Below are 19,534 nucleotides of genomic sequence, written 5' to 3'. Positions count from 1 at the left end.
ACCCAAAAACTTAACCAGACACCAGGCAAAACATTTTCACCTTATGAATTCAAAATGAGGTTCTTTTCACTTTGGTTCCTGTGGAGACAGTTGGAAGCTTACAGCTGCTTTTGACCTCACATTGCCTCTGCTGTACACACACAACACTGCTGAAGTTTTACCTACCACAGCTCTTTGAATGTAAATTCTCATTGTGCCACCAGCCTTTTCTAACAATAAAACCCCTTTCATAGTACCAATTTTATTAGCAATATAAACATATTGGTCTCTGCTCGCTAGGTGCCAGAATTCACCCCACTTCTTGAATGCTCTATTCAAAGAATGCAAATGTACTCTGTCTCTCTTACATATCAAAACTAATACACATCAAAGCACCCTGACTAGCTGGCTTTAATCCAATTAAGACACACCCACAGACTAAACTTCTATTTTAAAAGAAAAATATTTTCCAATAATAAATATATTAATAACTTCATGACAAGGATCAAACATGTAATCAAATTTCAGAGAAGTGTAAGAATAATAAGGCAGTGATAGTAGGGGATTTTAACTACCCAAATATTAACTGGGATAATTTGTGTGCAAGGTAGGGTGGGAGCAAAATTCTTAAGTTGCATTCCGGAGAATGCTTTTAGCCAGTGTGTAGAAAGCCCAACAAGGGAGGGGCCAGTTCTGGACTTAATATTTGGAAATGAGCATGGGCAGGTGGAAGGCGTATCAGTAGGGGAGCAGTTTGGAGATAGTGACCATAACTCAGTTAGATTTAGGATAGTTATGGAAAAGGATGCGGTTGGGCTGGGAATAAAAGTTCTAAACTGGGGAAAGGCTAATTCAACGAAGATGAAATACGATTTGGCTCAAGTGGACTGGGAGCAGCTACTTACAGACAAAACCATGTCAGAGCAGTGGGAGGCATTCAAGGAGGAAATAGTGAGAGTACAGGGCAAATATGTTCCTGTAACAACAAAGGGGGGAGGCAACTATGGCGAACCCTGGATGTCAAAGGACATAGAGGTTAGGATTAAGAGAAAAAGAGAAGCTTGTGACAGATACTGAGGGTCAATGTGGCAAAGTCCCTAGAAGAGTAAAAAGTGCAGGGAGAACTTAAAAATGAAATTAGGAAAGCTAAGAGAGTCCTTGAGAAAGCATTGGTGAGTAGAATAAAGGAAAACCCAAAGGGTTTTTTAAATATATAAAGAGCAAGAGAATAACTAGGGAAAGAGTAGGGCCAATTAGGGACCATAGAGGTAATCTGTGTGGACCTGGAAGATGTGGGTACAGTCCTCAATGAATTCTTTGCGTCAGTCTTCATAATGGAAAAGGATGACACAAGTATAGACATCAGGGTGGAGGCCTGTGAAATACTAGAGGGAATTAACATAGAGAGAGAGGAAGTACTAGCAGGTTTAACGGCCTTAAAAGTGGATAAATCCGCAGGCCCGAATGAGATGTTTCCCAGGCTGTTGAGGGAGGCAAGGGGAGAGATATCATGGGCTCTGGCAGTAATTTTCAAATCCTCTTTGGCCACAGGTGAGGTGCCAGAAGACTGGAGGACTCCAAACGATATCCCATTTTTTTTTTAAAAAAGGAGGAAGGGATAGACCAGGAAATTACAGGCCAGTCAGCCAAACATCAGTGGTGGGCTAGTTACTAAAAAGAATTCTGAGGGACAGAATATATCTGCACTTGGAGAGACATGGATTAATCAGGGATAGGCAGCATGGATTAGTTAAGGGAAGGTCGTGTTTGACAAACTTGATCGAATTTTTTGAGGAGTTAACCAGGAGTGTTGATGAGGGTAATGCATTTGATGTGGTCTACATGGATTTTAGCAAGTCTTTTGATAAGGTCCTTCATGGCAGACTGGTCAAGAAAGTAAGAGCCCATGGGATCCAAGGCAAAGTGGCACGTTGGCTGAGAGGCAGGAAGCAGAGAGTGATGGGAGAGGGATGTTTCTGTGACTGAAAGTCTGTCTCCAGTGGGGTTCCGCAGGGCTCGGTGCTGGGGCCCTTGCTGTTTGGGGTGTATATTAATGATTTGGACTTAAATGTAGGGGGTATGATCAAGAAGTTTGTAGATGACACGAAAATTGGTCGGGTGATAAATAGTGAGGAGAATAGCCGTAAACTGCAGGAGGATATCAATGGACTGGTCAAATGGACAGAGCAGTGGCAAATGGAATTCAGCCTGGAAAAGTGTGAGGTAATGCACTTGGAGAGGGCTAACAAGGCAAGGGATTACACTATGAATGATAGGACCCTGGAAAGTACTGAAGATCAGAGGGACCTTGGTGTGGATATCCACAGATCTCTGAAGGTAGCAGGGCAGGTAGGTAAGGTGGTTAAGAAGACATATGGGATACTTGCCTTTATTAGCTGAGGCATAGAATGCAAGAGCAGGGAGGTTATGCTTGAACTGCATAAAATGCTGGTTAGGCCACAACTGGAGTACTGCGTGCAGTTCTGATCACATTATAGGAAGGATGTGATTGCACTGAAGAGGGTGCAGAGGAGATTTACCAGGATGCTGCCTGGGCTGGAGGGTCTGAGCTATGAGGAAAGATTGGATAGGCTGGCGTTATTTTCCTTGGAGCAGCAAGGGTTGAGGGGGGACCTGATAGAGGTGTATAAGATTGAGGGGCATGGATAGGGTGGATAGGAAGGCACTTTTTCCATTAGTAGAGGGGTCAATAACCAGGGGGCATAAATTTAAGGTAAGAGGTAGAAGGCTAAGAGGGGTTGAGAAATTTTTTTCACCCAGAGGGTGGTGGGAGCCTGGAACTCACTGCCTGAAAGGGCGATTGAGTCAGAAACTCTCGTAACGTTTAAGAAGTATTTCGGTATTGACTTGCGTTGCCTTAGCCTCCAGGGCTATGGGCCAAGTGCTGGAAAATGGGATCAGTATAGTAAGATCTTCATTGACCGGTGCAGACACGATGTGCCGAATAGCCCTTCTGTGCTGTAAACGTCTGAGTCTACGTAGGAGCAGAAGTAGGCCATTCGGCCTGTCAAGTCTGCTCCGCCATTCAATGAGATCATGGCTAAGTCTGATAATCCTCAATTCCACTTTCCTGCCTTTTCGACATAACCCTTGATTCTCTTACTGATTAAAAATCTGTCTATCTCAGCTTTGAATATAGTTAATGACCCAGCCTCCGCAGCCCTCTGTGGTAAGGAATTCCACCGATTCACTCCCCTTGGAGAGAACAAATTCCTCCTCATCTCTATGTTAAATGGGCAACCCCTTACTCTGAGATTATGCCCTCTGGCCCTAGACTCTCCCACAAGGGGAAACAACCTCTCAGCATCTACCCTATCAAGCCCCCTAAGAATCTTTTATGTTTCAATAAGGTCGCCTCTCAGTCTTCTAAACGCCAATGAGTACAGACCCAACTCACTCAACCTCTCCTCATAAGAAAATCCCTCTATACCTGAGATCAACCTAGCGAGCCTTCTCTGGACTGCCTCCAATGCCAGTATATCTTTCCTTAGATAAGGGGACCAAAACTGTTCACAGTATTCTCGGTGTGGTCTAACCAGTGCCTTGTATAGTTTTAGTTATAGTTTTTAATTTTATAGCTTTAACTTCCCTATTTTTATACTCCACTCCTTTTGAAATAAAGGCCAACATTCCATTTGCCTTCCCTGTTACCTGCTGAACCTGTATGCTAGCATTTTGTGATTCATGTGCAAGGACTCCCAAATCCCTCTGTGCTGCAGCTTTCTGCAGTTTTTCTCCATTTAAGTAATATTCACCTTCTCTGTTCTTCCTGCCAAAGTGCATAACTTCACATTTTCCCAGATTATATTCCATCTGCCAAGCTTTTTTCCGCTCTCTTAACCTGTATATATCCCTCTAGACTTTTTATGTCATCCTCTCCACTTGCCTTCCCACCTATTTTTGTGTCATCTGCAAACTTGGCAATAGTACATTCACTCCCCTCATCCAAGTTAATATATATTGTAAATAATTGTGGCCCCAGCACTGATCCCTGTGGCACTCCGCTAATTAAAGCTGCCATCCTGAAAATGCCCCCCTTATCCTAACTCTGTCTTCTATTAGTTAGCCAATCCTCTTTCCATGCTAATATACTACCCCCAACACCATGGGCTCTTAAGCAGCCTTATGTGCAGCATCTTATCAAACGTCGTTTGGAAATCCAAATATATTACATCTACTGGTTCCCCTTTATCTATTGTGCTTGTTACCTCCTCAAAAGATTCTAATAAATTTGTCAGGCATGATTCCCCCTTCATGACTCTGCTTGATTATATTGTGTATTTCTAAATGCTCTGCTATTACATGCTTTATAATAAACTGTAACATTTTCCCAATGACAGATGTTAAGCTAAGTGGCCTATAGTTACCTTGGAAGTGTTTATATTGTTGAAACATAGCTTTTTCCAGACATTTCTCATGCCAGCTGGATTCGGGAAGTATACGATAGATGTTTTGCTGAACATTACATCCAGAAACATTGCAGCATAATATATTGAGTAGGATGTCAATGTGAGAATTGACCAGGATCTAATGGACAGCCCTACCAGGCAGCTAAGGGATTGAGTGCAGTCAAGAATCTGTCGTTGGATTTGGCCTTTCATGCAATCATGTGCCATTAGATTTGGCCCTATATGTAGTTCCAGAAAATGAGTAAAAGACTGCTGACAGCTCTATACCATATGTAAGGCACCTTGAGCCCTATCCATAACCAGAAGCAGGATGCTCTGTGATAGTCAGGTTGTCTTGTCTCAATTTTTGCACATTCCTTTCACTTTTGAATTTAATGAAGATCTCCATGGTTGGATGTTTGAATGGCTGAACCTGTACAGCTAGAAAATGATGGCCTAATGAACACCTAAAGCCATTAATGCTTGAACCACTCTCTTTGCTCCCAGGCAAAAGAGATACCACTAAAATAATCCAGGAAAGTGTCTAAACTGCAAATCAGTACAGGTTTTTCAGAGGGAAAAAAAAACAAGAAATGCTACTCGGCAGGTTTGGTAGCGTCTGTGGAGAGAAAACAGAGTTGCTGTTTTGGGTTGATGACCTGTCACTGGTTGGAGCTATCCCTTTTGAATGTCATTGTTTGGCTCAATCCACCCACAAACTAGCACGTGTTTTCTCCATTGTTGACCGTTCCCAAGGTGGCATTGTGACAGATGCATCCCATCGAGGGAAACTTTCACCCGTGAGGAACAGTGTAATTGGCAGGTGGCTGAGTTGCTCTTGGGCATTTCTTAGTGGCAAGAGACATAGGAGCAGGTCTGTTCAGCTCTGAGACTGGTACCTGGTGAGTGGGGAATCCTAACACTGCAAAGAAGAACTTTCCCTTGTTAATATAAGATCCAGTTTCACTAGTGAAGTCCTGGGTACTCTAGGTTGGAGCAGAAATGCAGCTGTCAATTAGGGGCTGGTGGAAGTGTGGATTACCTGCTTGCTCCAGTTGTTTTGTATGAGCCATTGGTTCTGCTGTATCTTAATGCTGCTGCTTTCTTTCCTGGTTTTCAGTCTGCCGTGGTCTGTACGCCTTCCCTTGCTGACTCTGTACTGCTCAAGGCCGTCCATTCGGAGATTTTCCAATTGTGAGTATGCAATTTGTCTGATTACTTTATGGCGGGGAGTTCATTAAATGTCTTAGAAAGGTGGCTCATAACAATGTCTTTACAGAGGGGAGATGGGACTAGTAAATCAGAGGCCTTGGCTAAAGCCCAGGGGACGTGGGTTCAAATGCCATAGTGGCAACTGGTGGAATTTAAATTCAATTAATTAGTAAACATATGTAATTGAAAGCTAGTCTCAGTAGTGAAACTACCATCAATTGTTGTAAAAACCCATCTGGTTCACTAATGTCCTTTAGGGAAGGAAATCTGCCATCCTTACCTGGTCTGGCCTACATGTGGCTCCAGATCCACAGCAATGTGGTTAACTCCTAATGGCCCTATGAGTGGCTTGTTATGCCATTTCAGTTCAAGGGCAATTAGAGATGGGCAACAAATGCTTGCCTTGACAGTGACACCCACACCCCATGAAAGAATTTTTTAAAAACTTGCTCATGATGCTGACCAGTACTGTGGCTCTATGATTGTTAGACCCTATTGGAAAAGAATAGTGACCTGAGAACCCAATGAACACAAAAACCAATTTGCATACAGTAGAATTCCACAAACTGCAATGAGACAAATGACTAGATAATTTTTAGTGATGTTGGTTGAGGGATAAATGTTGGCCAGGACACTGGTAAAACTCCCTTGCTCTTGTTTGAAATAGTGCCATATCATCTTTTTAAGTTCACCTGGGAGAGCAGGTGGGGCCTTATTTTAAAGACTCACCCAAAAGGCGGCAGCTCTGACAGTGATGCATTCACTCAGTATGACACTGGAGTATCGAGCTAGATTATACGCTCAAGTATATGACGTGGAACTTGAACCCAGAACCTCCTGACTTAAAAGCAAGTGTTCTACACAGCCGACACTAAACTTTAACCCGGTAGTGGTTCAGCTATGTTAGGGCAGACTCCACATTGTATACTGCAAGCAAATAGCGCCCAGAGTCCAGATCAGTGGATTCAGCATCGAAGAAGTACTTAATGAGGCAAAGAAGACCAGTAGCTGCAGTGAGATTTACAGGTGGCTGATGTGAAGCTTCCAGTTGTCTTACCGCCACAGATTTGGAACCTGCTGGACAAGTTGGAGGAGCCAAGAGCCCATTCTAGGCCTCCTGGTCCAGCCCCTTGAGTTAAGAGACTCCGACTGCACCCATCTTCTGAAGATCACTTACTGGGGCTTGCCTGAATTGTCATCATCCACAAATACTGCCATCAGCAGCCCAAGCCCCTGTGTGGCTACCAGGGCCCATCATATTCTCCTTGAAGGAATTGGAACATCTGATCCCCGGACAAAATGGCACCACAAGAGCTCAGGCCAGTATAAGGAGGATTACAAGACCAAAATGGCAGTCTTTAGAGCATTCAATCCTTCTGCATGCAGTCACTTCCAGTCACGTGGGTTCACTCAATCCAGGTTATTATAAGGGCAGACCCAGAGCTTGGCTCCAACCAACTAAAAGCCTCACTGATGGAACTTCACAAGCTCAATGAGAACTGCACAACTATAGTCAGCCCCAAGCAGATGGAAATCTGTAAATGTCAAGTTGTAACCATCCCAGTGCAGTAAGCAGCCTAGCTATGCAATATATGTGAAATTTTAAAAAAACAAAATCTTGGAAACACTCAGCAAACTAGGTAGCATTGGTTGAGCGAGAGAAATAGTTCAATTTTCAGGTCAATGACCCTTCATCAGCATTGTTACGATCTGTGTCCACTAAAGTGGACTACTTGCAAGGAAGCTTATCGCACAGGGCTACCTGCATGCTATACACCAAAACTAGCTAGACAGTCCACGATCGACAGAACAAAGCTGTGTAACCCTGCCATATCCAGTTAAGATCATAAGAAATAAGAGCAGGAGTAGGCCATTCAGCCTATCGAGTCTGCTCTACCATTCAATAAGATCATAGCTGATCTCACTGTGACCTTAATTGCCCTTTCCTACCTGCCCCCTTACTCTTGGCTCCCTAGTAGATCTAAAATCTGTTTAACTCTGCCTTGAATAAGTTCAATGACCCAGCTGCCACTGCCCTCCATGGGAGAGAATTCCAAAGACTAATGACCTGCTGAGAGAAGAATTTTTTCCTCATTTCTGTCTTAAATGGGAGACCCCTTATTTTTAAACTGTGCCCCCTAGCTCTAGATTTCCCCAGGAGGGGAAACATCCTCTCAACTTCTACCCTGTCAAGCCCCCAGAAACTTATGTTTCTATAAGGTCACCTCTCATTCTTCTAAACTCCAATGTGTTTAGGCCCAACTTGCTCAACCTTTCCTGATAAGATAATCCCTTCATCCCAAGAATCTGCATAATGAACCCTCTCTGAACTGCTTCCATTTCAAGTATGTCTCTCTTTAAAGTAAGGAGACCAGAACTGTACACAGTACTCTTGTGTGGTCCCACCAATACTATGTACAGTTGTAGCAGGACTTCCCTACTTTTGTACTCCATCCCCCTTGCAATAAAGGCCAAAATTTATTTTGCATTCCTAAATTACTTGCTGTATCTGCATGCTAACTTTTTGTGGTTCATGTACAAGCACACCCAGATCCTTCTGTCCCACAGCATTCTACAGTCCCTCCCTATCTCTATTTAAATCGTATTCTGGTGTTCAATGTTTTCTATTCTTCCTGCCAAAGTGGACAAGCTCACAGTTTCCCATATTATGCTCCACCTGCCAAATTTTTGCCCACTTGCTTATCTATATACCTTCATAGACTCTTCTGTATCTTCCTCACAACTTGCTTTCCCACCTATCTTTGTATCATCAGCAAATTTGACAATACTGTTTGTCCCTTCTTCTAAATCATTAATATAGATCATAAATAGTTGAGGCAGCACTGATCCCTGTGACACTCCACTAGTTAGAGTTTGCTAACCTGAAAATGATCCATTTATCCCGACTCTGTTTCCTGTTGGTTAACCAATCCTCTATCCATGCTAATATACTACCCTCAACACCTGGCATCTTATCGAATGCCTTTCAAAAATTCAAACACACCAAATCTACTGGTTCCCCTTTACCCACCCTGCTTGTTAAACCCTCAAAGAACTTTAATAAATTTGTTAAACACGATTTCCCTTTTGCAAAACCATGTTGACTTTGCTTGATTGTATTATGAGAATTATAGTAGAATAATATTAAGAATGAGTTAAGAATGGTAACAGACTGTTGAGCAATTTACAAGAGGAGGGGGAGGCTACATGAACATCTCCATTCTCAAGCATGGTGAGGTCCAGCACATGTGTGCAAGAGACAAAGTTCGAAATGTTTGCAAGTGAAGAGTTGATGAGTCTTCTCCTCCTGTAGTCTCCACTTTCATAAGATACTGGTATCCAGTCAAATTAGTTTGCCCTATGCAACATTAAGAAGTGACTGTGTGCTCTGGGTACATCAAGGGTTGCAAGACCATTGATAATGTAATACCTAAACAGTTACTTGTTTACCTACCAAGCTGCTCTGGTGCTGCTATGACACTGGCAGTGAAAGTTATCTAGATATTTCTTACCTGTGGGGAGACGGTGGCATAGTGGTAATGCCACTGGGCTAGTAATCCAGAGACCCGGGCTAAAGCTTTGGGGACATGGGTTCAAACCCCACCCCGGCAGCTGGTGGGAATTTAAATTTAATTAATAAATCAGGAATCTAAAGTTAGTCTCCGTAATGGCAACCATGAAGCTATCATCAATTGTTGTAAAACCCATCTGGTTCACTAATGTCCTTTAGAAAATCTGCTATTCTTACCTGGTCTGGCCTACATGTGACTCTAGACCCACAGCAATGTCTTTGACACTTAGCTGCCCCCTGAAATGACCCAGCAAGGTCAGTTCAAAGGCAATTAGGGATGGGCAACAAATGCTGGCCTTACCAGCGATGCCCACATCCCATGAAAGAATAAAGAAAAAAACTGATAAATCTAAATCAATCAATTCCTGCCCTACCCACCTCCTGCTGTAGGAGTCATCATGTGATACCACCTCACCAATAACCTGTTCGCTGACAAACAGTTCAGCACTGACAGAATCATCTAGCTCAAGTCCTCCCTAAAGCCTTGACCTGAGCAAGAACTGAATACCAGAGGAGAGGTGCCCTCAACATCAAGGTGTCATTGGCACAGCAAACCCTGTGAAGACTGAGTTCAGTCTACTCATATAGCCCTCAGCAGGACCCGGACAATATCGAGGCTTGACTTGAGCGCATGTAACATTCGTGCAACGTTAGTATCAGGTAATGACGATCATAGCTATTGACATTTGAACATCCACATTGTTGAGTTCCTCAGCTTTAACACCTTGGCCACCACTGTTGACTAGAGACTTATCTGGATGATCTTTAAGTTTCCTTGTTGAGATGGAGGCACCTGGCTTAAAAACCTATTATTAAAGTGTGTGACCACATACTGAGTGTTGTTGAAATATTTAAGTGCAGGATTTACCACAGCAGAGCCCAGCCCTGTCTTAAGGATATCCACACGTACTTCCAGCAGGAGTAGGATAACAATAGGAACCCTGACCGATTTTTCCACATGCTAATCTGAGAGCACTGAGTCAGTTGCCATACCCATCCCTCATGCTCTGACTTGATATCAGCTACCTCTGCAAAGGTGATCAAACCTGAAACCTTGTAGTTTGTGTGGCTTGGTTACTTGCTGGATTAACTCCAAGTCAGCAGATGAGTTCAGTGATGCACTCATCCTGGCAGCATGTGTGCTTAAACCATTTATAAATAACATTTACTCTTCCCTCTAGCAGTGGTTAAAGAACTGATGGATCTGTGATCTGTGTCTGACTGGTACGAGTGTTGGGTACAAAAAGCTCATCCGTTACTAAGCTACCTGGCTTGGAATATGGGGTTTGTAGTGTACACTAGATGTTAAAAGTATGCATAAAGCTATATATCATTTGTAATTTTCAAAACGCACAAAGCAGCTATAAACCTATGTGGCTCCTCTTGGGGGCACTGTTGAATTGCCAGGAGTTTAGATGAATCATTCGCTCTCGTGCACACCCTACTGGCCTGGGGCAGACAGAAGAGGACTGGAAGATAGTGGAGGAGCATGCTTTCTTAGCCAGGGAGCAGTTGGGCTTGTAGGTTCCTGAAAGGAAGGAGAAGATAAAGTTTTGTCTGTACAGATGTTGGCTACCGCTTATGAGTATAGCTTTATCTACCTAAATTTTTGCACTTAGAAATTAAGGAGCCTGAAGTGCTGATGTTCTCATTCAGCTTATTTAGCATGTTGATGTAAGAGCATAGAAACTGCTGGATGAAACACAATGGGGGAACTGGAAGCAATAATTTGAGAATCTGGATGGTAGTGTTACGACCGGGATGGGAGGAGTGTGCAGATTATCTAGCCCCACTGCTCCACAGGTCGCGCCATTAGTTTAAAAGTTTAATTCACTCACCAAAATGGCCAGTTATTTACCTTTGCTACTGTTGGACCCAGAATGAAAGAGACTTTAACCAGGCTAATTTCAATAAAATCAGAATGATTGATTTATTGTAAAGCAAATTTTTTTTAAAAACCAGTTGCAGGCACTGGTTAACACAATTGTAATCTGGAATTATAACTATCTATCCTTTTTAAAAATATCCACACACGCACCCCCCACATGCTCACGTGTGCACGCGCACACACCCCTGCACACGTGCGTGCGTACGTGCGCGCACACAAGATAAACAAGGTCTCTACAGAGGGGGGCTCTGGAGGATAAAATAAAGGATAAAGTTCACAGGGTTTCAACGCTGTCGATCTAGACCTCCCTCATGTGAAGACCAGTGGTCCCAGTAGTTGTCTGTAGGTTCTTGCCAACAAAGCTTCGGCGTGGAGGAGAATATAGCCAGATCAATCCTTCTCGTCTCAGCCCCTTGGGTTTCCAAAGATAGACAAGTTCCACTGAGATGAGGATTCTTAGCTGTGCTCCTGACCCCTCTATTTCAGGCAAGGCAAGGCACATACAAGCTGGGCAGCTTTTTACTTTCTCAGTCCATCCCCAACTGAACTCAAAAAAAACCAAGTTCAAACCTTAAAGCTCATCTCAGTCATGTGATTTCCAGTAAATCACTAGCGTTTGCCATTAAACCAGGTTTTGTCCATCCATTAAAATAATGGCAGTGCAAACAGCTCTTCCCCCCCTCAAGTACCATGCTAGTCAGGTGATTTCTTGGAAAAGGCATTCTTGTTCCCAGTCCTTTTTGGGGGGGGTGTCCAAATAATGCAATTTCCTTCCAAATTTTAAAAGAAAAATACAGTTTGTGAAGATATGGTTTTCCCAACAATAGGAATAATTGAAACATGGCTGCATAAAGAACAGGATTGGCAGTTGAATTTTGCAGGTTAGAAAGAATAGGGAAGGCAGAAAGAAGTGGCTGTACTAAATAGAGACAACATAATAGCAGTAGTACAAGGAAATATCTAATGTCAAGATAGAAACAGAACCTAACGTCAAGATATGAACTAAGACAAAGGCTGAGAAGGAATCAATAGCAAAAGGATAATTTCCAGACCACCTAATAGTGGAAAGGAATTGGAAGGATAAATATTTAGGCATTTAATGATCATGGGAGATTTCAACTATTTCAAAATGAACTGAGGAGATAGGGAAAGGAGAAAAAGATTGGAGTGTTTGATGTGCTCTATGTAAGAGGCCAAATGAGCTGAATCACTGCTGAATTTAGTAAAGGAAAATAAACCAGAACAGAAAAGAGCAGTAAGCATCAGGGAGTATATAAGCAATAGCAATTACAACTTAAACTTTAAAATAATTGAGAAAGATGTAAGTAAGACAAAGACCAAAGTAATAGATTAGAAAAATAATAATGTTGAAGGGATGCGAATGGAACTAAGGAAGGTAAATTGCGGGGGGGGGAAAAATTTCAGTTAGAGAGAAAGAACGACCGTGGGAAATATTTAAGGCTGTTTGACAGGGTTTGAGACAAATACCTTTCTATCTATAATCAAGAACAAACTGACCAATTAATAACAAGAATGAATAGAGAAAGAAAGGCAAACACTAAGTACATAGACAATAAAGGAGAGAATAATGAAAGGAACTGTGAAAAGGTTAGGAAAGAAGTCAAAAAACAATTAGGAAAGCAAAGATGAACTACAAAATTAAATTAGCCAGGATATAAAAATAAATTGCAAAGTGTTCTACAGACACATAAATAAAAGGAAAATGAAGAAAGGAATGGGACTACCAAAGGAGACGCAAGATAAACTCATGGACAATGACAGCAAACCAGCAGAAATATTGTATCGTTACTTTGCCTCAGTACTTACTAGGGAGACTAACGAGGTAGGCATGATATAGGAGAAGAGATCAAAAAAGATATAAAAATATATTTAAATAGAATGAGGGGAGGGAATTGATGAATTAATTAAACTTAGAGGATAAAATCCCTGCTCTGATTTTCTCCATGCATGTTAAAATAAGTTAGGGAAGAGATAGCAGAGCATATTGTTTGAATGTCTAAGAAAAATTAATTAGAAAAGGCAATAGATCTGGAGGCCTAGAAGACAACTAATGTTATTCCTATATTTAAAAAGGGAGATTGTCCAGGGAACTATAGACTAGTTAGCTTAATGTTGATGGCAGGAAAAATATTGGAATCCTTACTCAAAGATGTAACAGAGAAGCACCGAGAAGCTGAAAATATAAGCCATCATGGAATCAAAACGGAAGATCATACTTGACCAAACTTAACTGAATTCATTGGAAAAATAAGAGTAGTAAGGGTAATATAGTAGATGTAATATCTTTGGATATTCTAAAGGGCTTTGATAAAGTGCTGGAAAATAGACTCCTGACTAATGTGGAATCAGGAGAAGTGGCAGAATGGAAAGTAAGCTGGTTATGTAACAGAATAGGAGTTAAAGGTGGCTATTCAGACTGGAAAAAAGGTCGGAAGTTGTGTTCCGTAAGGATCAATGCTGGGACCAATGTTGTTCATAATTTACATTAATGAGTAAGACTCAGGAATTAGAAGCACAATTTCTAAATTTGCAGACAACACCAAATTTGACTGTGTAATTCAAAGAAACACAAATATAACGTAATGCAAAGGAAAAATGTGACAAAATACAAGAAGGCATTAATATACTTGCAGCATAGGTATGTAATTGGCAAATGAGTTTGAATGTAGATAGGTGTCAGGTAAAACATTGGGGCTGTATACTGTCTGGATAAGAGAACTAGAGGCTTACACTCGAAGGGGTGGGGAAGATAAGAGTGTAAATGGTACTAAGGCTAAGGACTGACTTATAGAGAGGTCTTTAAGATAATTAATGAGTTTGGTAGAATAGAAGTAGAGATGATGTTTCCACTGGTGGGGGAAACCAAAACTAGAGATCATAAATATAAGATAGTGTCTAATAAATCTGATAGGGAGTTGCAGAGAAAACTCTTTAAAAAGTAGTAAGAATATGGAATTTGCTACCACAAGGAGTAGTTAAGGATGGATGTATTTAGGAGAAAGCTGGATAAGCACATGAGGGAGAAAGGGATAGAAGGATATACTGATTGGTTTAAGACCAGAAGGGTAGGAGGAGGCTTATGTGGAGCACACATGCTGGCTTAGTGAATTTGGGCTGAATGGCCTGTTTGTGTAGTAGACTCGGTTTAAAAAAAAGACCATTGCCCCATCTAGTTCACCACCTCCGGTAATGGAGTTCTTGGTTAATCATAGCAATTAATCTCTATGAATTAGCCTACAATAACTCCAGTCATGAGGTGAGGAAATCCAGAGGTGGATATCTCTCAGGCATACATCGTCTCAAATTAATCATATACTGTATCCCAAAATGTTACCATATTTTCTGAAAGAGATCTATGTAATTTGAATGAATCAGTGCTAACTCCTTTCGCCATTTCCCTAGGGAGTCTGTGCCAATGTTCCCTCTAAGCTGCAAGCACAGCAATTGGAAATGTGCCATGCAAGGAAAAAACAGGCCGCAGACATGCAACGTTCTCTTTCAGGTGCACACGTGCAGTTGTGCGTAAATCTTAAAGGGACCAGACAGTGCAACAAGCTAGCTGCATAGCAGCAAACAGAAGTTAGAGGGAACATTGATCAATGCTGTAGATTGACCACTTGCTCATTGAAATATTGTTTCTGCAGATTAATTTTGATTTACTTTCTTCCCCTAGTGTAAGCCGCTAGTTCTACAAGACGAGGTGAAATAGTTTGCCTTGATCTATGTTATCTGGTCCCTCTTGCAATCCTAAAATAGTTGCGATACCACCTCTTGATTTTCTCTCTTCCAGTGAGGACATAATTAGTCCTCATATTCCAATACCTCTATCTCCTCAGTCATTCTGGTTCTCTTTTTTTTTGTATCCTTTCACTAGCTGTAATATCCTATTTGTACTGTAGCAATCAGAACTGTGCATAGTATTATTCTAAGTGTGGTCGCCACAATAAATGTGGCAGGATTACCTCGATATTTTAGCTCAATATTGATCTTCTACTACACATCTGTTCCGTTTTATTTACTGTGTTGTAGGAAAAGTTGTGCTTAAGTCGATAAGATTTAATGAGTTGCTTTTCAAATGCAGCTCTTGATTAATTACCTCAAATTCCTCTTGCCAAGTTGAAACCTATTATTATCAGCTGCTTCATTCTTGTGTTATACAGTTCAAATTATTCTCTCCAGGTGCAACTCAAGTTTGGAAAATCAAAAATTATTATACTGCTCATAGTGTTTATGAAGACTGTACTAGTGATAAAACTGGCTGTTGGCAGGTTACTCTAATTTACGTTATAATCTCCACTTGTTTTCGGTCCAAACAGATCACCGGATTCTGCAGATGATCTCTTTTGGAATTGTGACTCGTGTTCGTCCTTTGCACGTGTTCGTGGCCACTAGCGGCGGGTATGTGGGATACTGTCAGTACCATAAGTACAAGCAGCGAGAACTGGAGCGCAGTGGATTAGAAGGGCTGGTGGAAGAGAGTTTAGCGTCTGACTGGCAGGTGGGTCAATGGGCATGGTGACTGGACGCCATCAATGGTGCTTGTTTTACTGTATTAGGACAAAGGCCCTCCCTTTAAATAATCAGATGGCAATCGAGTGCAGCACACCATGTGTTAAAGAATGAAACTTTAGATAACTTTGATGTAATCCCATTGTAAAACCACTTGGCTCAGTTTGGATCCTGTACAGATTTTATGGTTAAGTCATCAAGTTTTTGTAGAGAATTCTTCTGTAACACTTGCTGTTCATCCCCACCCCCACCGTCTCCTCTTGTCTTTATACTTTCTAGGCAGTTTATATAACCTGGAAAGAGTGAATTTATTTTCAAACAATTTTATATCTTTTTACATTGTATCCTATTACTGTTTAGAAAATAGACTAATATAGAACAAAAAAATCCCACAGTGGTTAAAAAGTGGAATGGGGGAGTGGAGCTTTAGTTTGAAGATACTGAAGAGAGCATGAATAGACTAGTAATAGACCATATGACAAAAAATTATATGGGAAAGAAACTGAGCTGGTCAAAAATTGATTGAAGCAGCACTAGGAAAAGGAAAGAGAAACTCTCTTGGGCTGAACTCTGATAGAGCTAAGAAGTTCACCTAAAGTTATGGGAATAAGTGAGTGGTTAACTGTTTAATTAAATTATTGTTTTTTTAAACTACATTGGTACAGGAGAAATGAGCTACAACTGGACAGGGCAGGATCAGAAACACTGACGATTAAAATAAGAACTGAGGGTGAAACTGAAGGTAAAATAATAAATGTATACTTAGAAATGCTCACCAAAGAGATTTGATGGGAGAGTTGGGGAACTGGAAGCCTAGAGTGAGTGTACTGGGATAATGGGGTTTGGGAGAATAGCAGGATACCAAAGAAAAGGGCTTCAGTGGGAAAATAAGGGTACGTATGGGATGGGCTTCAATAAAAGATTGACTGTACTAGGATAACAGGGAATGAGGGTACTGGAGAAAAGGGTTTCCATGGAGAATATGGGCTTTGGGATACTGGGCGGTAGAAATGAGGGCTTTGGGGCAGAGGATACTGCAGTGATCTTCAGTGGTAAAGTGAGGGCACTGGAGGATGGACTTCAGGGTGGGGGGAAGTGCTGAAGTGATGAGATTTGGGGGGAGTGAGGGCACTTAAGGGATGTGGTACTGGAGGAATGGGCTTTACTTACCCATTAAAGGATACGGGAGCAGAATGAGGGTACTGATTGCCAAGGCTTTTTCTTATCCTTGACTTTGTTCTTGAATAACCAATTGGGATTTGATAACAGTCTTTACAGAATGATGACTTATAGCACAAGAAGGAGGCCATTTGGCCATCATGCCTCTGCTGGTTGTTTAAAAGAGCAGTCATACTTATTCCCATGCCCCCTGCTTTTTGTTGTAACCCTGTAGGTTCTTCATCCTAAAGTACCTGTCGAGCCCCACTTCAAAATTATTTATAGAACAGCCCCACCATCTTTTTGGTCAGTGCTTTTGTAGGTGAAAATTTTCCCCATCTCCCCTAGATCTTTTGCGAATGATTTTAAATCTATGACTTCGTTATTGACTCACTTGCCAGAAGGGCAGTTTTTCCCTATCTGCTATTAGTTTTATATCTACACAGATATCCCTTGTTTATAGTGCTTTCCAAGAGCACATTTTTGTTTGAGTAGTTTTAATATAAGGGAACTTACTCAAATAGCGCTGTTGGCCATAACTTCAATTTTCTATTTAGTGTAGTTGTTATTACTGTGCATACGTTAAGAAGCATGCCAAAATTCTGTTTCAATGCTAACCTAGTTTACAATATCCTCTTTGCTGCTTTCAGTTTCACAACAACCTCATTTTTTGTAAAATACAATGCAGTGGGGATTACGTTGAGAGACACATTGAGTAAGCCTTGCCATTTCCAATTTGCAACAAAAGAGTTTAACTAAAAATGAAGCTGCTGTTTCATTTTTCCCCCTCTTGCACTTGAAGCTGGATATGCTTCTGGATTTCTCCAACAGCAGCAGTGGTTGCCTCAGAAGACATTGCCGAGGTAACCACATTGCTGCTTCATTCAGAGCCGGTAGCCTGGGGGAAACTGGGAGGCTGCAGACTCCATAGAGAGACAGTTGCAAAGCGAACACAGCTGGGACCTGAATATCCTAGGGCATTTGACATTTTGGAAGGAGAGAAAAGGAGGTGGGGGTAGCTCTGTTAATAAAGAAAGAGATCAGTACAGTAGTGAGAAATGATCTTAGTTCAGATGACCAAGATGTAGAATCAGTTTGGGGGTAAGTAAGAAATAGCAAAGGGAAGTTTTCACTGGTGGGAGCAGTTTATAGTCCCTCTGACAGCTACACTGTAGGATGCAGTATAAATCAAAAAATAAAGAGGGCATGTAAGAAAGGTACTGTAATAATCATGGGAGATTTTAATCTTGGTATAGATTGGACAAATCAAATTGGCAAAGGTAGCCTGGAGGATGAGTTCATAGTGTATTTGGGACAGTTTCTCAGAACATTATGTTCTGGAACCAACCAGGGAACAGGCTATTTTAGTAAGGTGTAATGAGACAGGATTAATTAATGACATAGTAAAGGATTTTCCAGGTAAGAGTGATCAACTGAATGTGAAATTTTATCATTTTATGGAGGCTGTGGGTCTGAAACTAAAGTCTTAAACTTAAATAAAGGCAATTAAAAAGGTATGAAGACAGAGCTGGCTAAAGTGGAATGAGAAAATAGGTTAAAAGGTAAGACAGTGAAGCAGTGGCAGATATTTAAGGAGATATTTCATAACTCTCAGCAAAGATATATTATGTTGAGAAAGAAAGACCCTACGAGGATGATGCAACATCAGTGGCTAACTAAGGAAGTTAAGCGTGGTATCAAATTGAAAGAAAATATGCATAGTGCTGCAAAGATTAATAGTAACCCAGAAGATTAGGAAAATTTTAGAAACCAGCATAGCATGACAAAAAAAATAAAGGGAGAAATTGGAGTATGAGAGAAAACCAGCATGAAATGAAAATAGACAGTAGAGGCTTCTATAAATAGATAAAAAGGGAAAGAGTAGCTAAAATAAGCATTGGCCCTTAGAGAGTGAAACTGGGGAATTAATAATGGGAAACAAGGAAATGGTAGAGACTTTGAACAAGTATTTGTACCTGTCTTCACAGTAGAAGTAGTACTCAGAAAACTAATGGGACTAAAGACTGACAAGTCCCTGGACCCGATGGCTTTCATCCTAGAAAAGAAGTGGATTGCAATCTTCCAAAATTCCTTAGATTCTGGAAAGGCCCCACTGGATTGGAAAGCAACAAATGTAATACCTCTATTCAAGAAAGGAAGAAGACAGAGAGTAGGAAACTTTAGGCCAGTCAGCCTAACATTTGTCATTGGAAAATGCTAGAATCCATTATTAAGGAGGTAGGTACAGGGCATTTAGAAAATTAATGCAATCAGGCAGGGTCAACATTATTTTGAGAAAGGGAAATCATATTTGAAAAATTTATTAGAGCCCTTTTGAGGATGTAACAAGCAGGGTGGATAAAGGGGAACCAGTAGATGTAGTGATTTTAGATTTCCAAAAGGCATTCGATAAGGTACCACATATAAGGTTGCTATACAAGATAGGAGGTCATGGTGTTGAGGGTGACATATTAGTATGATAAAGGATTAGCTAACTAACAGGAAACAGTTGGGCTCAGTGGATCATTTTCAGGTTCTGAAACAAGCAGAGTGGCATGGGGTCAGTGCTGGGGCCTCAATTATTTGCAACCAATATTAATAACTTGGATAAAGGGACTGACTTATTGTAGCCAAATTTGCTGATGATACAAAGATAGATAGGAAAGCAGGTTGTGGGGAAGATATAAAGAGGATATACAGATGGAGTTTATGTATAATGTGGAAAAATGTGAGGTTGTCACTTTAACAGGAAGGTTGGAAAAGCAGAATACTTTTTAATTGGGAGAG

The 19,534-nt window shown here is 41.2% G+C and overlaps 1 protein-coding gene across 1 annotated transcript in view; it reads left to right on the top strand.

The window, feature by feature from the left end:
- The window catches only part of pisd (phosphatidylserine decarboxylase), a 108,685-nt gene that overhangs the window by 10,222 nt on the left and 78,929 nt on the right, over window positions 1-19,534 (top strand). Inside the window, exons 2-3 of the mRNA XM_078553846.1 lie at window positions 5,509-5,582; window positions 15,397-15,578. Of these exons, the coding sequence (XP_078409972.1) occupies window positions 5,509-5,582; window positions 15,397-15,578 (256 nt within the window). The remainder of the gene's footprint in view (window positions 1-5,508; window positions 5,583-15,396; window positions 15,579-19,534) is intronic.

Source organism: Cetorhinus maximus, chromosome 12 (genome assembly GCF_964194155.1).
Source record: "Cetorhinus maximus chromosome 12, sCetMax3.hap1.1, whole genome shotgun sequence".
NCBI classification, from domain to species: Eukaryota; Metazoa; Chordata; class Chondrichthyes; order Lamniformes; family Cetorhinidae; genus Cetorhinus; species Cetorhinus maximus.
This window is presented reverse-complemented; position numbering and strand designations above follow the sequence as displayed.